The following is a 19515-nucleotide window of genomic DNA, read 5'->3' on the forward strand; positions in this document are numbered from 1 at the left end:
AGCTTTTAAAAAATATAAAGCTGAGCTAAAATCATAAAAATTGATCATATTAATTTGATCAAAAAAGAAATATAAGACCAAATTAAGATTGAAAATGAAAAGACAGAAGGATTATTTTGTAAATTATAGGAATCCAATATGATCTATGATAGGGAAAAAAGTGAAAACTTGAAGGAAAGACATGACTAGACTCAAAAATACAAAATCTACAAATTTAGAAGTAGAAAATAGAAATCAAGACAAATAAATTTCAGGGAAAAACATTAGTCAATTTTTTTAAGTACCAAAGAAAGAAAAATCATGTCCTAATCTTACTACATTAGAAAATCCTATCAAGAAAAACAAATAATATCTATGATTCAAAGGGGAAAAATTTTGTTGAGAATCATTCAAATGTAACAACTTTCAGACAAGTAGCCAGGACTTGACAACTCATTGGAGCAGATATTTTGTATGATAGCTGGGGAATTATCATTTCCCCCCCATGTTTATGTAAAGAGAAGATGGAAGGTTGGGAGAACGTGTTTCTCGGCTCCTGAGAGAGTCTTGATTGGGAGCTATGAGACAGGCCAAGAAGTACAGAACGAGTTAGAATGGATTTGAGAGCCACTAGGAGTACGACCGGTGGTTACTGTTATTGTCCTCTATGGAAAGAAAGGATAGAACCAGCTAGAAGTGTAGAAAAGTTTAAATGACTGTCAACCTTCTTCCCATTATTTTTTTATTATGATGACTTTTTTTTTGATAGTACACATGCATGAGTAATTTTTTTACAACATTATCCCTTGCACTCACTTCTGTTCCAAATTTTCCCTCCTTCCCTCCACCCCCTCCCCTAGATGGCAGGCATTTCCATACATGTTAAATATGTTATAGTATATCCTAGATACAATATATGTGTGCAGAACCAAACAGTTCTTCAAGTTCTGGTCCATATCAATTTCTGCTGCTGGGCCCAAGCCTGTGCTAGCACCCCATCTCTGTGGCTGTTCTCCCTCAGCTCCCAGCTCTAGAGTCCCACCTTCTTGACCTCTGCAATGAACCTGTCGATTGAGAAAGTGCTGGAATAGGAGCCACAAGAGCTTTCCCTGGTCCTATCTGTGACCTTGGGCAGCCATTCCCCTGCCTCTAGGCCTCCAGGATGGAGTCCTTGGATGTGATGTTCTGAAGTCCTTGAGCTTTAGAGCTCTGAGCCTCCAGTTGTTTCTGCCTCCAGTCTTGTTTGCTCACTGCTAGAGTAAAACTTCGTGGCTGAGATCCAATAACTAACTTCCTGACTGCTGTTCACTGCTCACAGTCCCAGGGGCTGCCTGCTGCCCCCTGGAAACATATTTTCTCTCTAAAGCCCCTGCCTCCAATTTGCTTTCCAGCCTCTCTGGATTTCCCTTTCCCTCACTCTGGGATTCAAACAAACCATCTTTCTCTCAGTCCTACACACATGGCTCCCCGTTTTCACCTCTGCCTTTCCGCCTGGAATGCACTCACTCCTTCCTCCTGCCTCTCAAAAGAGCGTCCATACATGGCCCTCCCATCGATGGCTGCTTTTGCAATGGCCTGGAACTCCCTCCCTCACTCCTTCTGTCTCTCAGAGCCTCTCTCCCTCCCTCTATCTCTCTATCTCTCAGAGCCTCTCTCCCTCCCTCTATCTCTCTATCACTCAGAGCCTCTTTCTCCCTCACTCTCTCTGTCTCTCAGAGCATCTCTTTCTTCTTTTTAAAAATTTTTTTAATTAATTTATAATTATAATATTTTTTGACAGTACATATGTATAGGTGATTTTTTTTTTTTTTACAAAATTATCCCCTGTACTCCCTTCTGTTCCAAATTTTCCCCTCCTTCCCTCCACCCCCTCCCCTAGATGGCAGGCATTCCCATACATATTAAATATCTTATAGTATATGCTTGGTACAATATATATGTGCTGAACCAAAATTTATTGTTGTTGCAAAGGAAGAATTGGATTCCAAAGGCATAAGTAACCTGGGTGGAAACACAAAAAATGCTAACAATTTACATTCATTTCCCAGTGTTCCTTTTCTGGGTGTAGCTGATTCTGTCCATCATTGATCAATTGGAAGTGGATTAGATCTTCTCTTTGTTGAAGATCTCCACTTCCATCAGAATCCATCCTCGTACAGTATCATTGTTGAAGTGTATAATGATCTCCTAGTTCTGCTCATTTCACTCAGCATCAGTTGATTTAAGTCTCTCCAGGCCTCTCTGTATTTCTCCTGCTGGTCATTTCTTACAGAGCAATAATATTCCATAACCTTCATATACCACAATTTACCCAACCATTCTCCAAACGATGGGCATTGATTCAGTTTCCAGTTTCTAGCCACTACAAAGAGGGCTGCCACAAACATTTTGGCACAAACATTTCCCCTCTTTAGTATTTCTTTGGGATATAAGCACAGTAGTAGTATGGCTGGATCAAAGGGTATGCACAGTTTGATAACTTTTGGGGCATAATTCCAGATTGCTCTCCAGAATGGTTGGATTCTTTCACAACTCCACCAACAATGCATCAGTGTCCCAGTTCTCCCACATCCCTGCCCCCCCAACATTCATCATTATTTGTTCCTGTCATCTTAGCCAATCTGACAGGTGTGTAGTGGTATCTCAGAGTTGTCTTAATTTGCATTTCTCTGCTCAATAGTGATTTGGAACACTCTTTCATATGAGTGCAAATAGTTTCAATTTCATCATCTGAAAATTGTTTGTTCATGTCCTTTGACCATTTATCTCTATTATATTTGGAGAATGACTTTATTTCTTATAAATTAGAGTCAATTCTCTGTATATTTTGGAGATGAGGCCTTTATCAGAACCTTTAACTGTAAAAATGTTTTCCCAATTTGTTACTTCCTTTCTAATCTTGTTTGCATTAGTTTCATTTGTACAAAAGCTTTTTAATTTGATGTAATCAAAGTCTTCTATTTTGTGATCAATAATGATCTCTAGTTCTCCTTTGATCATAAATTCCTTCCTCCTCCACAAGTCTGAGAGGTAAACTATCCTATGTTCCTCTAATTTATTTATGATCTTGGTCTTTATGCTTAAATCATGGACCCATTTTGATCTTACCTTACTATGTGGTGTTAAGTGTGGGTCCATGCCTAGTTTCTGCCATACTAATTTCCAGTTTCCCAGCAGTTTTTATCAAATAATGAATTATTATCCCCAAAGTTGGGATCTTTGGGTTTGTCCAGCCTCTCTTTCTTCAAAGTTCAGCCTTCCCCCTTTTGTATGGTACCTCTCCCCATGCACTAAGAGGGCAGCTCTCCCCCTCAGTGTTGTGATTAGCTTTTTCATCCTCATGATGTGCACAAGGATTATCTCTCTCCAACTCCCCTCCCTGGAGCCCTCAGCAGGTCCAGTGGATTTCCCGGGGTGGGGATGGCATCAGGCAAGAGAGGCAAGGAGGGGCATTGGAGGTACCATTGCTCATGGCAGTTATACAACAGGGACAGTGATGAGGGTGAGGACTGGTAGTTAACATTCCCAGAGTGCTTCCAAGTTTGTCAGGATCCCAGATCTGGTAGAATGGGCCATGTCTCTGCCCCTCCCTAGACAGTGACTCCTGGAAGGCCCTTCCTCCTCGTCTGTCCCTTAGGAGCCCTGAACTTCCTTGCAAACTCGTGCTGTCTTTTCCACAGGGGCTTTCCGAATGGGTCACCCGCTTCCCTGCCCTCTTCCAGGATGAGCTCAAACTTGCTTTGGAAATCCATTTGGACCCACTTACATTGTGTATCTGTTATTTTCTTCCAAAGAATCTAAGCTCTTGAGGGCAGGGACTCTCTTTAGCCTTTGTAATCTCCAGTGCCAGGGACAGGCTAGGTGTTTAATAAGGGCTTACTGACTGGATATATAACAAGTGCTTACTAAGTGCTTATTGAGAGGTTGCCTGCTGGATTGTGGGCACGTAACAGACTCCTTTTAATCAAGGGAAGCAGGAGCAGCAGCAGTGGGGTTGAATTTCTAGCTCTGCTCTAGAGGTCAGGGTTCCAGGCTGAGTCTCTTGCAGGCTCTGGCTTCTGCTTAAATCCCTCCCTCTCTGGGCTCCCATTTCCTCGCCTGTAAAACAGGTGAATTGGACTTCTGTGGGGCTTTCCCGGAGGTGGGGGTGGTGAGCTCCCCATCCCTGGAAGGCTGCAAGCGGCAACTGGCTTTTCCCTCACTGGGGTGTTGGAAAGATGGCTCCTTTCAGGCTCAGGGCTCCCTCTCAGGGTCTGCGCCTCAGGGACTCCCCGCCCCACAGGGCCGACACATAAACAAGCAGCACCCAAACAGGGAGGGCCACAATAAGGACGTCCTGTTTACCTGATGCTTTACTTAGCCTTGCTAATTTGATGATCATAACAAATGTGTGGGGTGGGCAGAGCAAGCCCATTTCACAGATGAGGAGACAGCTCAGAGAGGGGGATAGCCCTGCCCGGCTGGGAGCGACAGCCCCAGGGCTTCCTGTCTAGTGGCTCAGCCCTAGCGGTCAGTTGGCCCCTCCAGGGGGATCCCTTGCCCTGACCCACCGCCCCACACCTGATCTGGGGACTCTCAGCTTCTCCTCCCTGAGCCCCAGCCTGGATCCCCGATGGGGCTGGGTCCTTTCCTCCACGGTGAGGAAGCAGGAGGGACCAGACAGCCCACTCAGTGCCCAGTTTGCCATTCCCCTTTGGACCCTCAGTGTTAGCTTAGCACCCCAGAGGAATACGAGAGGAATAGCATCCCAAAAACTTGGGCCAGGAGGGACTTTGGAGGCCATCTGGTCCAAACTTGTCATGGAAAAGGGGAAACTGAGGCAAAGCTAGGGACCCTGAAGCCAGGGAGAGGGAGAGGCTGGTCCAAACTTGAAAAACAAGTCATTTGAGTGTCCGGCACAAATGGGTGATTAATAAGTGTTTATTGCTGGCACACCATGGGTGTTTAATAAGTGTTTATTGACTGAGATGGTGGTAGAGAGTCTGAATCTTCTCTTGTGTGAAGTTCAGGAGGAGTTACTCTCCTCCTCTATGACAGGGTTGGACCAAATGGCCTCTGGCCCCTCTCCTTTGAGATCCAGGAGCCCTTTCATGGGGTTTTATATCTGAAACCTAGAAAAAGTGCCGGGTGTGGAGTCAGAGGACTTGGGCTGAAGCCCAGCCCGGCACTATCCTTGCTTGGGTCTCAGTTTCCTCTCAAGTCCCAGGAGCGTGTGGGGCTGGAAGGCCTCTGAGATCCCTTCTAGGCATAGGCCTGTAGTCCTGGGACCGCAGCCTGGCACTGTGGAAAGAGCAGTGGCCAGAGGACTGGACTGAAACTGGGGGCTGGACCCCAGCTCGGTGACCCTGTGCAAGGGACCTTCAGACTCTGTCTTCTCCCCTGGGAAGTGAGGAGACGGGCCAGATACTGTCTGGGGGCTTTTCTGTCCTTCAGTCTGTTAGCTCACGGCCTCGTGAGCACAGTGGAAGGAACACGGGGTCTCAAACACACGTGTCTAGAACACACATGGCTGGAACATGTGTGTGCATGTATGTGTTTGCACGTGTGTGTGTCTGCAGAGTCAGCCCCCTGACACGGGAGAAGGAATCCAGGAGCCGGGGGGTGCTCTTTCTGAGCCCCAACCATAAGGGTAAGGGTGGTCTCAGGGAGCCGGAGCTGAGTGGGACCAGCTCTGTGAGGCCATGAGGCAGAATGGAGAAGATTTCTGGACCCCCGAGCTATCATCCACCCCCCACCCCCGTCTGGTCTGAAAGGTCCTGCGCCGTGTGGCGTGCATCAGCCTTCAGGCTAGGACCCTTGGGCAAAGAGCTGGAGAATCACAGGTACAGACATGGAAAGGACCCCAGTGATCTTGGAGCTGACCTTAGGTTTCCAGAGTCGAAGTGACTTGTTTAAGGGCCGCCCACAAGTTCTAGTTCCCCAGAGGTCAGACCCAGTGCTCCCTGCCCTGCCCCATGCTGCTTGACCACTCTGCGGATGACCCCCAGTGGGGAAGGAGGAGTCACTACTGCTGAGCTTACCGAGTCACTGGTGATATTATTATTATTTACTGAGGCAACTGGGGTTAAGTGACTTGCCCAGGCGCTCACAATTAGGAGGTGTTAAGTGTCCGAGACCAGATTTAAACTCAGGTCCTCCTGACTCCAGGGCCGGTGCTCTACCACTACACCACCTCGCTGCCCCAGATACTAATTTTCAATACTGGTTTCCCTGAGTGGTAAAATAGAATCCCAAAGATGTTTGTGGGACACAAAGATAAAACGAACAAAATGAAGTTCAGTGGCCTCAAATGTAAAGTATCACACGTGGGGTTAAGAAATCAATCACAAAGAGCAGAAGGAGGAGGCGTGGGCGACTAGATATGGAGGTAGCTCCCCTGGGGATCAAGGTCTGTGAGATGTTCCTGGCTTACAAGGTTGCTATGAGTCACCCAGAAAGCTCTTGCAAGCTTAGAGCCCTTTCTGGGCTGTCTCTGGGACAGCATTCTGGGAGCACTTTTGTAAAGTGCTTTTACAAATATCATTTCATCGAATCCTCATTATGACTCTTGGGGGGGGTTGCTATTATTCTTCCTATTTTTTTCCAGATGAGGGAACAGAGGTGGGCTTGCCCAGGCTCACACAGCCAGGAAGCATCTGAGAGTGGGTGTGAACTCAGGCCTCCCTGACTCCAGGCCAACTAGATAACTCTCTAAAATGGGTACTCCACATTGCATCTTCAGCCAGGGGAGAGCGAGCTCTGGTAAGAGTCTGGTAAGTGCAGTCGGAACATGTGCGTGAAGCAGCATTGCTACAAAGAACACTTGTGGCCAGGATCCATGTTTAGTAATGATGATATTTCTATGAAAGCCATTAAACCCCGGACATAGCAGCCTTCCACGGTCAGCTATCGGGGCACCATGGAACCCCTGCCCTTGTGACTCGGCCTGGCAGCCTTTCGTAGCCAGCTGTCGGGGGCCCCATGGATCCATGTGCTCTGGGGTGGCTCTGTGCTGGGGGAGTGATGGAGCCACCAGAAGGCCTGATGCAAGCAGGCCAATTTTTCCTAAGGGTCTCAGAGACCTGGTGGGAGGAGGTCCTTGCCCAGGCCCTGGCTTGGGGTGAGGATAATTTTTTGTGAAAGAAAGCAGATCAGTATGAAGGTGTGGGGGCTGTTATGTAAGGGAATCCAGGAACCAGAAATGGGGGTGGGGAGGGACACGGTGCAGAGTATTTGGAGGAAAAAGCAGAAGGGAGGTTGTCATGGTGACGTCCTGTCCATTGCCAGATGAGTGGCCAAGCTCCCTGTTGGCCAGGTCCACAGCCTGGGTCCCCACTTCCCCTCCTCTTCTCTGTCACTCTCCCTGTTTATTCAGAACCTCTAAGTCCCGTCCTTTCTGCCCTCACATCCTCCCTACCGAGGCCTGTTTTTTCTTTCTCCTTGGGTCACTTGTTTCTCCTTGGGTCACTTGTTTCTCCTTGGGTCACTTCCTCACTATCCCAGGTCAGATTTTTGACAATAGCCTTCTTTTTCTAGTCTCAGAATAGCATGGCTCGGGAACATCTAAGGCTGCATTTGACTTCAGGTTTTCCTGACTCCCGGACGTGTGATTCATGCACTGGACCTGTATTTTCCTTGTCTCATTCCATTCTAGAGAGTCTCCCATTTGAACAAAAACAGATTCACTTCAGGGCTCAGAATGGAGAGAAGGACTTTGGGAAGAAGAAGTCAGCACATTGGCTGGAAGGGATCTTTCATCTTCTACCCAGCCAATGTGGGCCAGCCTGTGTTGGTTTTTTCCCATGAGGATTGTCAGGGGCCCCCATGCTGTGAGCTACCTTCAAGGGGAAGGGAGATCAGACTCAGTAGACACGAGAGACAATTGAATGAGAAAAGAGAAGATCTTTATTAAAAGTAGGGGAGGAGGGGGGAAGAGGTGGGGAAGTCCACTGTGGGGCTTGAGGGAAGAAGTATGTGGGCATCTAAGTGCACTGGGCTGAGGACAGCTCCTTCTCGAAGACCTGGCCCCCTTGCAGGTGTAGACACTGGCTGATGACCATTGGTCAGCACAGACCAAGAAGTAACTGCTGGATGAGTACTTATCAGTTTGGTGAGCTGGCTGGTTATAACCCCCTGGGTCACGGGGGAGCCATCCTTGGTCCAAGCTATATCCACAGTGCCTGGATAGAAGCCATTTACCAGGCATACCAGTGTAATGGGCCAGAACTCTGAACTTGAAACAAGGATTCTTATAAGGTGCTAACTCAGAGGAATCGATAAGACAATAGTTATCCAGTTATTAATAGAAGCAAACTCTGTTCAAGTGTTTGACTCTTCAGGTCAAGAAAGGAGAAGATTCACTCCTTTTGATCTGGAAATTATCAAAGATTTGATAAAGGGATGCACTCTTTTATGGGGCTACATCGTCTTATGTTTAGATGTTACTGGAGAATTTGGCTTATGAAATTTTAACCCCTAGTGATTGGAAATCTATAGCCAGGACATGTTTAGAACCTGGACAAAACTTGTTGTGGCTTTCGGAGTATAGAGAACCATGCAGGATACAAGCCCAACAAAATAGGCAAACTGGAGTTAATACACAAATCACCTTTGACCAACTAGCTGGTGAAGGTCAGTATGCAGATGCTTTAACACAGATTAATTACCCTTTGATAGCATATGAACAAATTGCTGCTGCTGCTATCAAATCAGGGGGCATCCTCCCAGGTAAAGATAGAGGGGAAGCCTTGACAAAAATAGAGCAATTATTCTGGGACTACACAAAGATGCTCTTTTAGAGGAGATCATAAGATGCTGTGCCACAGTAGGCACAAATGTCTTTTATACCTATGATGCAGAACATGGGAAGATGGAGTCCCTCTTGGTAAGGGACTTCCAGAGAGACTTGTCAATGCTTTCAGTGTGGTAAAGTAGGGCATAGAGATAGAGTGAGAAGACAGGATGAGAGAACAAGACCCAAACCCCCATGTACAAAATGCAATAAAGGCCTCCACTGGGCCTCAGAATGTAGATTGATCCAGGGAAATGAGAGGCAGGGCCCAGCTCCAAGATATCATATAAAAGACAGGTGGGGCATGATGGCAGCTGAGGTTACACTCAGAGAGTCTTTAAAAGTTCAGGGATCTAATGTAATCAATCATCAAAGAAGCTATCAGATGGGATAAAGGGGCTACAATGGGGTTTTTAACTCAACAGAAGGGCAGTGTCCAGTGCGAGCGGCTCCAATGTAATTGCCAGGTGATGAGGAGAAATCTAGAAACTGCTGAATGGAAGGTACCAGACGGGTTAACTGCTTGGGGGAGAGAGTTTCCTTGTCTCTCTAAGATGGAGAAGGAATCAGATGGGTGCCAATGAGTTGTATTTGCCTTGTCCATGGGAGAGAGACAGAAAAAGAGAAAAACCTTGAAACAAAGGACCTAAGAAACATCTGACACTGAAAGAACATGGATGATAATGAGACTGTTGCAGGACTTTAAAACCAGCAGGAATAATTGGGTTCCCTGAGACATGATAAGACTGATGCAGGACTTCAAAATCTGTAGGAATCATTGCATTCCCTGACTCATGAAGTAATGGACAATAGATTTCTTTTGGACTATTTCTAGGACTTATGGTCATGTATAATTCCTCCTGTTGATTCATGTTGTTTGTTTGTAACACCTCCCATGTTGATAGATTTATGTATACCTGTTTTAAATAAGACCCTTCAGAAACTGGCTAATCTGGTTTGATTCCCCATTTTTTTTTTATTTTCATCTCTCTTCCTGAGATGTCAGGGAGAAGATGATCACCTCCTTTTTGGGGTGTTTTCATCCCCTTTTTCTGAGAAGTTAAGGAGGGCATGATCACCTCCTTTTTGGGGCTTCTCGCCTCCTTGAGAAGTCAGGGAGGGTGTGACCACCTATGTTCTAAAACAAAAGAAAGGGGGAGATGTTATGGGCCAGAACGCTGTACTTAAAACAAGGATTCTTACAAGGTACTAACTCAGTGGAATTAATAAGACAATGGTTGTTAAGCATGGTGATTAGTAAGTTCTCTAGTTCAGTACATGTACTTAGTACTTAATATAGTTCTACAAGACTGACACCTATTCTACAAGATTCACATCTAGGATAATGTAATTCTAATACTGCATATAAGCTGGGACAAATTCAGCCAGACAGATTTATTCCATCTCATACCAGCATGGTGGCAGGACTCTCCTCCTTCACTTCTCCACTGAAACAAAGACTCTGGAAGACCTCCAAGAAAGCTGGCCCCAGCCTCAGGCAAGAAAATTAGACTTTGAAGGAGATAGTAAAAATTTGGACTTAACACCTGACTATTCTCGTGGTGATTAGGCTGCTGAAACCAAGGCTGGTCCAAAGACTTCCAGAAAACCAACCACAACATTACCCACAAGGGTGGCCTTTTGGGTGTCTAGCTCAAGTTGGGATGACAACTTGTTTCCCATGGGAATGGGAATCTCTGGTTGGAGCTGGGATGTTTGACCCCAGTTAGTGTCCAGAATAAAGGACAAAAAAATCTATAACAGATTTCTCTGAGCCCTTGGAACCTCCCAAAATGGAGAAGAGAAAGAGAATAACTCACCAAGAACAATCAGCTGGGTGCCTCCACTGAACACAGCCCACCCAGATACTGCAGACCCTCATGCGCATCAGGGAATCCAGACACTGTGACCCAGGAGCTCTCCCCAGGGGAAGGCTGTACTGCCCTTCTTTTAGAAAGCAGGGGTAGGTGCTCCTCCATGCCCCCCAATACCCTCCCTACCATCCCTGCCAGGAAAGAGGGCGAAGGTGTGAACTGTGAGAAAGTCGCCATCCAGGGGACTGGCTCTTCCTAAAAGGCTGTTCCCTCTTTGGGTAGGGTGAGAATAATCATGGAGACACCAGGGGCCTCTGGGGGCTCAGGACCATGTATAGACAGGGCTGATGCTTCTCAGTATTTTCCCATGGCCTTTCCCTTTCCTGACCTCATTTAATCCTCACAACACCAGGGGACCATTGGTATGAAAAGCTTTTTTTTTTTTTTTTTTTTACAGAGAAAGTGCTGAAGCCTGAGAGAAGGGAAAGGAGTAGTCCAAGATACTCCAACTAGTTACTATGAGAGGTGGGATCTGAGAAGGGAGGGAGAAGAAGGAGAAAACAGCATCCTGGTCCTCAGGGGGCTCAAGATCTGTTTAGCCAAGAGGAGATAAGACCTACACAGTGGGCCAGCTCCTCAAAGCCCTTTGGGAGGAGATGGCTTAGGAGACATTGTGAGTGTATGAGATTCAGTAAGCAGATTCCAAGAGGAAGGCAGAGAAGGAGAGCTGAATGACCATTGGATGGTCCGGGGGCTATGGCAGTCATGGAAGGCTTCTTGGAAGAGGAAGGGACTGATGCAGGCAAGGGGAGAGGGGAACAAGCCAGGATCAAGGTAGGAGGATGGACGGGAAAGAGCTGGAGAGTGAGGGGAGTGGAAGAGATGGGAGCTTTTGTGAGGCTGCGAATGCCAAGCTTGCCCTCCTTGTCCTGGAGGCCATGGGAAATCATGGAGTGCTGTTGAGTAGAGGATGAGCAGAGTGGGCACAAGGTCTGAGCCTGAATCCCCTCTATGTTCCATCCCAACCTCAGGCCCTTGCACGAGTTCCCCTAACCTGCACGCAGTCCATTTTGAATGCTCGTCTCCTAATTTGAAATGGGATTTATCCTCTCTGAGCTCTTTCTTGGGCAGAGTGCTCCCAGGGAGATGTGCAGGGAGGGGATGTGGGAGCGGGAGCTGGAAGTCAAGATTGACCGCAAGGATGGGAGCCTGCGGGGTTTCGGGATGAATTTGGGAACCAATTGGCCAAGTGACCACCAAGCTTCAACGCTGAAGGGAACACAGTCAGGTTTTTGTACCTGTGACTATGGCAGGTCATGAATGTGACCTGCGTGCTCTGAAAGCCACTGTCCTCCCTGTCGCACACAGAAACAGGGGCTCCTCCTTCCCCAAAACCTCAGGGTTAGAGGACCAGCCAGAGGGATGCCTGTGCCCTGGACACTCTGTGTGTGAGGCCGGTGGTCCTAAGAAGACAGTCGACTCTCCGAAGGAAGGGGCTGAGTCTCATGTGTGTTGTGGTGCCCGTCAAAGAGCAGAGACCAGAACTGGGTTCAGAGGAGCTGCTCAGGTAGACCCGGCTCTTCCATGAAGTAAGAGAGGGGGCCAATGAGATTGAGTCCAGGGACCTGCTGGGCCGTGCAATGCTGCCTCAGCACCTTTTCCTGGTGTGGGGGGGCGTGCTTCCCTTTCCTGCCTCCTGCCTCCCACAACATCCACCATTCTTCTGTCTCTTGGGAAGGGCTGAGGAGAGGGAGCCCCCAGTAATTGGGTCAGGGCTCCTGTGCCCCAAAGATGTCTGGGGATCAGGGCCGAGTCCCGCATGGATGGCTCACTCCTGATGACTTTTGCATTGTAGTGATTCAAGAGACTTGGGGCCTTCTTTGCCCTTCCCTAGCGGGCCCTGTCCTCAGAGCTGCTCCCTGGGCAGCTTCCATCATTCCTGGAGGCCTCCTTTGGGTGATTGCAATGACAACACTGACTGTCCTACTATGGAATCTGGGGGCTCCCCTTGGAAGCTTGGTTCTGGCTGCTGAGAGATCCTAGGGAGAGGGGGTGTCAGATGTCCCAGGGTGAGTCGGCATGCTTGGGGAGAAGAGACTGTCCATTGTTTGCCTAGAGAGCCATTGGACAGACATGTCAGGGGCCGCCATGTTGTGAGCCGCCATCAAGGGGAGGGGAGATCAGACTCAGAAGACATGAGAGACAATTGAATGAGAAAGAAGATCTTTATTGAAAGTCGGGGAGGAGGGGGGAAGAGGTGGGGAAGTCCATTGTGTGGCTTGAGGGAGGGGGCATGTGGGCATCTAAGTGCACTGGGCTGAGGACAGCTCCTTCTGGAAGACCTGGCCTTCATGGGTGACCTTGCAGGTGTAGCGGTTGCTAGAACGCCACTGGTCAGCAGAGAGCGAGAGGTAACTGCTGGTAGAGTACTTGTTGTCACTCTGGCGGGCTGGGGGGCTGGTCATCACCCCCTGGGTCACGGGGGAGCCATCCTTGGTCCAAGCCACGTTCACAGTGCTTGGGTAGAAGCCATTTATCAGACACACGAGGGTGGCCTTTTGTGTGTCTAGCTCATCTTTGGATGGAGCAAAGGCAGTGATCATGGGGGATGCCTTGGGCTGACCTGGGAGGCGTGGAAAAAGAGGCAGAGTTAGGTAGAGAAGAGTAAAAGGTCAGGGCCTGAGAGACCCCTGGTCCCAGGCCGTGAATGTGGAGTCCAGATCCCACCAGAGCCTGAGAGCTGGAAAGTGCTTGGTGGGAAGGAGCAAGGCCTGGCCAAGTGTGTCAGAGGTCTTGGGTTAGAAGGCTCTTTTCTCCTATAGTGCACCCATCACACAGATGAACAAACTGAATCCCCAACCATGGAAAGTCCCACAAATGTCCCACGAGTAGGAAGAAGTAGGGCACAGATTTGGAGCCATGCTGTGTGACCCCCTTTAGTGCTCCTGTGTTCTCTGCTGCTCCGGGTTTGTGTAGAGTGGACTCTGGCCTGAATTTGTGGGCACCAGGAGCTCAGTCCTTCTCCTGTGTGGCCTGTAAACTCTTCGCCTGCTGGTCAGTCAGGGTTGCTGCTCTGTCCACTCACCTCCCAGGGTTGACCTGTTCTGTCAGAGGTCTGGCTCTGCTCAGGCTCCTCTTAACCCCTCCAGGCAGAGCCCAGCCAGTGCTGCCGGGAAGTGCAGCGGATGGCCAGAGCTGTCCTCCCTGCCCTGCCCCAACTTCCCCTTCTCCTTCCTGTCCTGGGGAGCCCTGCCTGTCCTTCCTGAGCCCTCCCTTTGCCTGGAGCAATCCGGCCCTGAGTGCTGGGAGTCAGTGTGTCTTTGGGGCTTTCTCTGTTGTGGAGTGGGCCCCTGGGTCAGCCTGCCTGCTCCGAGGAAGTCTGTGCGGAGCCGTCTCTGCTGGGCGGGGGGGCTGATGTGGGGTGTCCCTGGGCCCTGCAGACTGTTCCAGAGGCGCTCAGTCTTCATTAAGCCCATGTCTTGTCTTCCAGGGACTCTGTCTTTGGCCAGATGCCCCCCTCTGCCCCATGTTCCCCATACGTGCTCTCTTGTGGGAGCAGGTCTCTTGTGTGCTCCTCCCCCAGGGTCTCAGGGATGCCCCCTCTATTTGTCCCTTTAGGGTACTGAGCACCCCAGGATGAGGGGCTCCTTCTGAGAAGTTCAGCTCCCCGTCTCTCCAAACCCTCTCTTGGGGAACTAACAATTCCCTGAAGGAGCCCAGGTCTGACCCTCCTCCCCCAGACTTCCCTGGGCCCGGCCCCAGGTGTCCCTTGAGTGCAGCCCCGTGCTCAGATCTTTGGTGTCTGAATTTCTAAAGGTTTCTCATTGAGCCCAAAGGGTGGAGGGAGACAGAGCAAGGCTGGGAAAGAGTCAAGGCTGTTTCCATAGATCATCCAAACCCTGAGAGAGCCCCCAGAGAGGAAGGGTGCCCCAGAGAAGAGGGGGCAAAGGAGGCAGAGGTTGGGGCCACAGCAGGCTGTGGATCTTTAGGAGAAGCTGCCAAATGGGACCCTAGATAGGACCCAGGAGTGCACAGAATAAACCAGGGGGAATTTTCCCAGAGCCCCCAGTATCCCAGAAAGGGAGAGAGACAAAGAGCGACTCACCCAGGACGGTCAGATGGGTCCCTCCGCCGAACACCCAACACCGTGATACAGCCCCGCACAAAAACCTCCCTGTGATTTGTCTCACCCCCTCCCCTGCCCCTCTGCAGCTGTGAGACAGGAACACCGGCCCCTCCACCTGGCCCAGAGGCCCCTCTCCCCCTCATCACAGAGCAGGTGTCCCCCATCTCCCCAGTCAGTCAACACTTGCCCCTCCAGTCAAGACTTGAGACAAAACCCATTATGTAGGTGGACATGAGGTGCCATGCCAGGGCCTTATTCAGGAATTCCCCAAGTCACCTGTAGGGAACACATCATGTCCCGTTGGGATTTTAAGTCCAATATAGTCCCCACAGCTTGTTACCTTAGGATCTCCAAGCACTATAGAGAAATCACCTAATTCTTGGTGCAAATTTCTGGGACTCATGTTTCCAGGCAGTTGACCGACATGATGTGGATGATCACAGGTCGGGGAGTGCGATGTCCAGGCTTCTGCAATGACCTCTTTTTCCCTATATTCCCTTTTCCTAACAGTGTGGAGCCATGTCTTATGGGCTGCAGGGCCTGGTGGGATTGATTCCTTGATTCAAGTCCTGGCTTTTTGAGGATTTTGGGGTGAAATGGGACTTGAAATGGGTCTTTCCCTTCATTTATCTCCTCAGTTCAGTTCCCTTTTACCCTTCACCCTGAGCTAGAGCACTGGCTCCAGTATTTCCTCAATTATTCTTCTGGTCATCAGTGCAGGGAAGACAGGGGAGGGATTGGGGCTGCTTAACTTAGTTATCTTTTGAAGGCTGACTCTTTTTTCTTCTTTCTAAAACGAGGCCTTTCTGACTCAAGGATGGTCACCCCATGTGGGAATAAAGGATCATCTGGAGATTTCAGCCCCCATTCCCCTCCTGTGTGTGAGCCATGGCCAGTAACACTCTCAGAATCAGCCGTTATCAAGCAAGCTGTAAGCCAGCCCATCTCAATTTAGTAAGTGCCCACTGTGCTCCAAATCCTTGGCAGTGTGGAGTGAGCCTTGTTAGCCCAGAAAGCTCTTCCCTTGTTCTGCCTCGAGGAGATGGTGGAGACTGAAGGTCTGGCTTGTTAGGGTCTAGGGCATCATGAAAAGTTGGTCATAATTGAACAACAGCCTAGAAGGTGAAAGTGAAGCTCAGAGAAGACTCCCAGATCTCTGGCATTTATCCCTTCTCTAAGCTCCTAGACGCCATCCCACTTTACAAGCCCTCAGAGGCTTGTCCTCCAAAGGAGTTTGGATTCAGAATGGCCTCCTGCCTGAGTAAGGTGCTGATGTCCACCCAGGTCATTCCACCATGGACAGCTCCGAGTGTGTGCTCCTGCTCCCACTGCTATGTATTTCCGTTTCTGCTGCTTCTAATTCTGGGTTCTGGAGCCTGGCAGGAGGAGCCTTATTCTTCCATGCTGAGCGCGAATTTCAGTACCCTAAGACCGCTCTCTTGGCCCTTTCCCTGATCCCAATCTTAGCTTCTTCACACAGCAGACCCCAAGTTTCTTTTAAACGATTCTCCAATTCCTTCACCTCCTTCAAACGATTCTCCCATTTTTCCCCAGCTGAGTCCTGCTTCTTCCTAAAAATTACCTTCTCTTTGTCAGCGTTCTTCTTCACTTCTGGTGTCCAGAAGCAGCTCTGGTTCTTGAGATGGGTCTGAGCAGAACAGAAGAGAGTTTTCTTTTGGCCTGGACACCACACAGCATGAATGCAGCCTGACCCCTGTCTCATTCTCACCTCTTAGTCTATTTCCTCCATCAGATACTCGAGACAGATCTTTTCTGTGGACAGTAGCCGGGTTACACCCAGAGTCTCTCCTGTTTCAGCAGGGCCCAGGAAGGACAAAGAACCCCAATACTCATTCTTATTGAATGGGGGCCTCAGGCTAAGAAATTGATGTGGAAGAGAGAGAGAGACAGAGAGAGAGAGAGAGAGAGAGAGAGAGAGAGAGAGAGAGAGAGAGAGAGAGAGAGAGAGAGAGAGGGAGAGAGAGAGAGAGAGAGAGAGAGGAGAGAGAGAGAGAGAGAGAGAGAGAGAGAGAGAGAGAGAGAGAGAGAGAGAGAGAGAGAGAGAGAGAGAGAGAGAGAGAGAGAGAGAGGAGAGAGAGAGAGAGAGAGAGAGACAGCGAGAGAGAGAGAGGAAGAGAGACAGAGAGACAGAGACAGAGACAGAGACAGAGAGACAGAGACAGAGAGAGAGACAGAGACAGAGACAGAGACAGAGAGAGAGAGACACACAGAGAATCACAGATGTAGACATACAGAGATAGAGATAGAAAGAGCGGCCTCATATGGGAAGGGACTGCCCTAGATGCTCTTTTAGGAAATCCCCTTCTATCCACAAATCTATGATCCAAAGAACTTCCTGGTTAGCTCCCTGGAGCTATCTCTCCCTCTCCCTAACAATCCTTCAGAGTGCAGATCTTCACAAAAAGTCATCCTTACCTAAGTCCACCCTGAACCTGCTCCTAGCACCTGAACAGTGGGCATTGATCTCTATCCTTGGATTCGTGTTCACAAATTCATATCAAAGCATGAAAGGACGATCAGAAGGGACTCAGAGACCACATAGTCCAAGTATTTATTTTCACTTTAGGGATGAAGAAACTGAGCCCCAGGAAATACAATTCCTTGCTCTGGTCACCCAGTTAGGGCTGGCAGTGCTGGAATTGAATCTCATGGTGGGTGAGTGCCAAGCAGCCCACTTTCCATTGCTTTACCCAGGGTTCTCCTGGCTTTTAAAGGCTCATTCTTGATCCCACCTCCTTTGTAATGTTTGGGCTAGCTCTCTGGAGGACCTTGGGAGCTGCCAGAGTCCTTGGTCTTAGGGGAGGAGTGAAGGAGGCAGGAGAGCCACCATGAGGCTTGTCAAAGATGGAATGTCTCATTTGCAGTCCTCTCAGCCCTAAATACCTCGGTATGATTACATCATTACAGCACACTGAGCATGTGTGAACTAGAGAACCGTGACATCACCATACCTAACACTGAGTATCTATGGGAACTAGAGAACCATGACATCACCATGCTAAGTACTAAGTATATGTATACTAAAGAACCATCATCTCACCAATTCCTCTGGATTAACACCTTGCCATAAGTATCCTTTTTCTAGGATTTTTTTTTCTTTTTTTTTGAGGCTGGGGTTAAGTGACTTGCCCAGGGTCACACAACTAGGAAGTGCTAAGTGTCTGAGGCCAGATTTGAACTCGGGTCCTCCTGAATTCAGGGCTGGTGCTCTATCCACTGAGCCACCTAGCTGCCCCATTTCTAGTATATTTCTCCAAAATTCTGGCCCTCTATACTCCTCCAATCCTAAGGTCTGTCTGGCGCCATTCCTCTCTAAGTATCCTGAGTTCACTCTCCATCATCTGCTCTTGTTCTTATGACTGAATGTCATCTTGGAATCCAGAAAACCTGAGTTTCAACTCTATCTCAAATACAGCATAGTTGTGACCTTGGGCCAGTCAGAAGCCTTTCAATGTCCCAAACAAGACTCTGTTTGAGAGAACTGCCCATTTACAGTGAGAGATTGTTATGTCTACTTGTCTTGCCCTGAGCAAGTGAAAGATCTGGAACAGCATCATCCTCCTTATTATGGCCAGAGGATGGAGACCTAGAAAGCTCCTTGGGCGTCTTCTGGTCCAATTGTCATTTTTACAGTGGAGGAAGCTGAATCCCAAGAAGAGGCAGTGCCTATTCCAAGGTAAGGTGGCTAATTAAATGTTCAAGGCAGTATTTGAACTCAAGCCCTTTGGTCACCAAGTCCAGCAATCTTTCTTTTCCGAGTCTTGTTTCTTGGTTTAGCAACGATGCAGATGATGGTGGTGGTGGTGATGATGATAATGATGCCCTTTGACTCTGCAGTGTTTCTACTTGGCCTATATTCCCAAGAGATCTTAAAGTAGGGGAAGGGACCCATATGTGCAAAAATGTTTGTGGCAGCCCTCTTTGTGGTGGCCAGAAACTGGGAAATGAACGGATGTCCATCAGTTGGAGAATGGTTGGGTAAATTGGGGTATATGAATGTTATGGAATATTATTGTTCCGTCAGAAATGATCAGCAGGATGATTTCAGAAAGGCCTGGAGAAGCTTATAGGAACTGATGCTGAGTGAAATGAGCACGACTAGGAGATCATTGTACACGGCAACAACAAAACTATATGACGATCAACTCTGACAGACGTGGCCCTCTTCAACAATGAGATGATTCAAACCAGCTCCATTTGTTCAGTGATGAAGAGTCATCTACACCCAGAGAGAGACTTTGGGGACTGAGTGTGGACCACAACATAGAATTTTCATGCTTTCCGTTGTTTGCTTGTCTTTTGTTTTTTTCCCAGTTTTTTTCCTTCATAATCCAATTTTCCTTGTGCAGCAAGAAAACTGTATAAATATGTGCACATATATTGGATTTAACATATATTTTAACATGTTTAGCACATATTGGACTACATGCTATTTACGGAAGAAGGCTGGGGAAGGAGGTTAAAATTTGGAACAATAGGATTTGCAAGTGTTAATGTTGAAAAATTATCCATGCATATGTTTTGTAAATAAAAAGCATATACATTAAGAGAAAAGCCGTCTGAGCATGGGAGTGGACTCTGGTCTGAGCTAGCAGCCAGTTTGGCAGGATCAGAGGCCAGGGATACAGCTGGGATGTTGCCAGCTCAGCATCAATGACTTCAGAGCTTGGGCACAAGGGATGTGTGGCCTGGGTTGTTGTGTGGAGGGGAGGCCAGTGAGTAAATGTATGCAGTGGGAGCCGCTGCATGAAAGAGCATCAAGAAAAGGAAGCCATGTGGCCAGGGTGTATATTTAGTCATGGGCA

At 48.4% G+C, this 19515-nt stretch overlaps 1 protein-coding gene across 1 annotated transcript; it reads right to left on the reverse strand.

Annotated features, from left to right (window-relative positions):
• Window positions 1-12769: 12769 nt before the first annotated feature.
• Window positions 12770-16412, reverse strand: LOC141555088 (immunoglobulin lambda-like polypeptide 5). Its single transcript, XM_074291845.1, has 3 exons — window positions 16114-16412; window positions 14669-14775; window positions 12770-13186 (listed from the first exon to the last, which is right to left on the reverse strand). Exons 1-3 carry the CDS (start codon window positions 16410-16412, stop codon window positions 12867-12869), a joined length of 726 nt encoding a protein of 241 aa, XP_074147946.1. The 3' UTR covers window positions 12770-12866.
• Window positions 16413-19515: the final 3103 nt, after the last annotated feature.

This window comes from Sminthopsis crassicaudata, chromosome 1, assembly GCF_048593235.1.
Source record: "Sminthopsis crassicaudata isolate SCR6 chromosome 1, ASM4859323v1, whole genome shotgun sequence".
Classification (NCBI taxonomy): Eukaryota; Metazoa; Chordata; class Mammalia; order Dasyuromorphia; family Dasyuridae; genus Sminthopsis; species Sminthopsis crassicaudata.

What these genes read in the sequence shown, in the direction of transcription:
- LOC141555088 (XM_074291845.1), bottom strand. Translation starts at nt 16,412, where the DNA reads ATGAGACAGGGGTCAGGCTGCATTCATGCTGTGTGGTGTCCAGGCCAA. An exon ending in GCCAAGAGAGCGGTCTTAGG is followed by an intron (nt 14,776 to 16,113) that starts GTACTGAAATTC and finishes CCTGTCTCACAG; the next exon opens with CTGCAGAGGGGCAGGGGAGG. An exon ending in GACCCATCTGACCGTCCTGG is followed by an intron (nt 13,187 to 14,668) that starts GTGAGTCGCTCT and finishes CACGCCTCCCAG; the next exon opens with GTCAGCCCAAGGCATCCCCC.